Source organism: Cyprinodon variegatus, unplaced genomic scaffold (assembly GCF_000732505.1).
Source record: "Cyprinodon variegatus isolate N-32 unplaced genomic scaffold, C_variegatus-1.0 Scaffold534, whole genome shotgun sequence".
In the NCBI taxonomy this organism is placed as follows: Eukaryota; Metazoa; Chordata; class Actinopteri; order Cyprinodontiformes; family Cyprinodontidae; genus Cyprinodon; species Cyprinodon variegatus.
In genome coordinates, this window is record NW_015150987.1 from 309,262 (window position 1) to 311,075 (window position 1,814).

Sequence of the window (1,814 nt, forward strand, 5' to 3'; positions counted from 1 at the left end):
GCTCAGATCCACAGGGTCCAACAGGGACTGACGGGCTCTTTGGGAAACCAGATGGGTTCTGATACGCCGTCTGGGCCACAGAAGAACTGGATCGTGGGTCAGAGCGCGGGCCTGTTGGTCTTAGTGACCCAGACCAGCTTTCTGGCAGAGACAGAACAGGCATGAAGACGACAGGAAGTCAGGCGCTGATGAAAACAGATCAAAACGACCTCAGAACCCAACAAGCATCTGAGCAAAAGGTTTCTGCAAAACCTGAGAATGAAAAAGGAGGTTCTGTAGATCCAAACAGAGCTGATTAAAGGAAAAGTTTGTCCACTGACAGTCGGAAAGTCCTGAGATCGGTTTAAACCCAAAAGAACATTTTTAAGTCTGATATTGAACCGATTTTCCTGAATGTCTCTGAAGCTGTAAAAACGGTTCTGATTGGAGCAGAGAAACCTGAAAATACCACTGAGACCCAAACCGTGAAACCAGCACAGAGACGGGTCTTTTTGTACCCCTGGTTGAAGGTCCGATTCTAACGTGTGGGTTAAACCGGGGCGTGTACCTCATCCAGGATCCGGTTCTTGGCTCTGGTGATGGCTGCGTTCAGGATGTTGATCCAGGACTCCTTCTCCTCTGGACTCAGGGCCAAGAACACCAGATTGGGAACCTGAAACGCACAACAGAAGCAGCTAAGTCTGTGGGAGGGGGCGGAGCTTCGTCAGGTCGGCTTACAGCTGCGGAACCCTTAGTTTAACCTTTGGTTTCTGATCCGCTGCGGAACCTTTTCTGGAATATTCTAATGTTGTCTCAAGGTTCTCTTTTTAAAGGAACTATTTAGACTGGATTGACTTGATCTCTGCCTTTCTAAGCCACTGTAAGACTTTGACCTTTGACCTTGACTGGTCTTTAAGGCAGCCCACCCCAAATGGACAGGACAAGCCTGAGCTGTAGTTCAGTCTAGCTTTTATTATCTGAGGCTAATTAGTAAAGTCAAAGATTCTCTTCCTTATAACCTTGAGGTGGTTTCCATGGTTTCGTTGCCTGTAGACTGAACTACTGGACCCCCAGGTTGCTGAATCAGCCACCCTGAGGCTGTATCCCCACTGTCGGTTGCACTTTTCCTTACGAATTATTTACCATCGGCTCCAGCCACAAATCCAGGGTAGAACTCCAAGATCTCCTGATGTCCGTGACCTCGGGCTGTGACCAGGAGAGACTGATCTCAGGTCCGAGGTCCTGGAATAGTCTCCCTGTTTCTGTGAGATCTGCTGCGACTTTAAAACATTAGAAGTTTGTTAGATTCAGGGAAGACGACCTTTAGGCTGGCCTTTCAAACTTACTGCTGGTTTTATTATTATTTTCACCTGTCTGTTCGCTCTTAGTAGATTTAGTTTAAGTGTTTACATCATCGTCATCATGGCTTATTTTAGAAGCACATTAAAGTAGCTAACATCTTCGGTTCTGTTTAAATATCCCTTTCAGGGGTTGACGTTAAGGATTTTTATTTCACATTTCATTTGCCCAGAAACAGTTTTTACTTGCCCAGTATAATGTTTGATAAATACAGTTCCTAATATTCATTTTTGTATAAATATCAATGAAATTTTTTTAATTCAGTAACTTTCCAGGTTCCTGGTGTGTATCTGCAAACGTCAGATAATGAACTCCAGCCTACATTACCGTGTTAACATGCTTTTCAATCCTTCCTGCACATTCTTTTCAAACTAAACTTTGCTTTAAACTGTTGTGTGCTTGGAAAAATATAAATTGTAATGTTAAAAATCTAAAAAAACTCGACAGGTTAAAAACTTAAGATAAGTCACAAGATA

The 1,814-nt window shown here is 43.7% G+C and overlaps 1 protein-coding gene across 1 annotated transcript in view; it reads right to left on the reverse strand.

The window, feature by feature from the left end:
* Positions 1 to 1,814, reverse strand: part of LOC107095253 (pleckstrin homology domain-containing family O member 1-like) — an 18,185-nt gene that overhangs the window by 4,302 nt on the left and 12,069 nt on the right. The window contains exon 4 of the mRNA XM_015391264.1: positions 548 to 652. Within this exon, the coding sequence (XP_015246750.1) occupies positions 548 to 652 (105 nt within the window). The remainder of the gene's footprint in view (positions 1 to 547; positions 653 to 1,814) is intronic.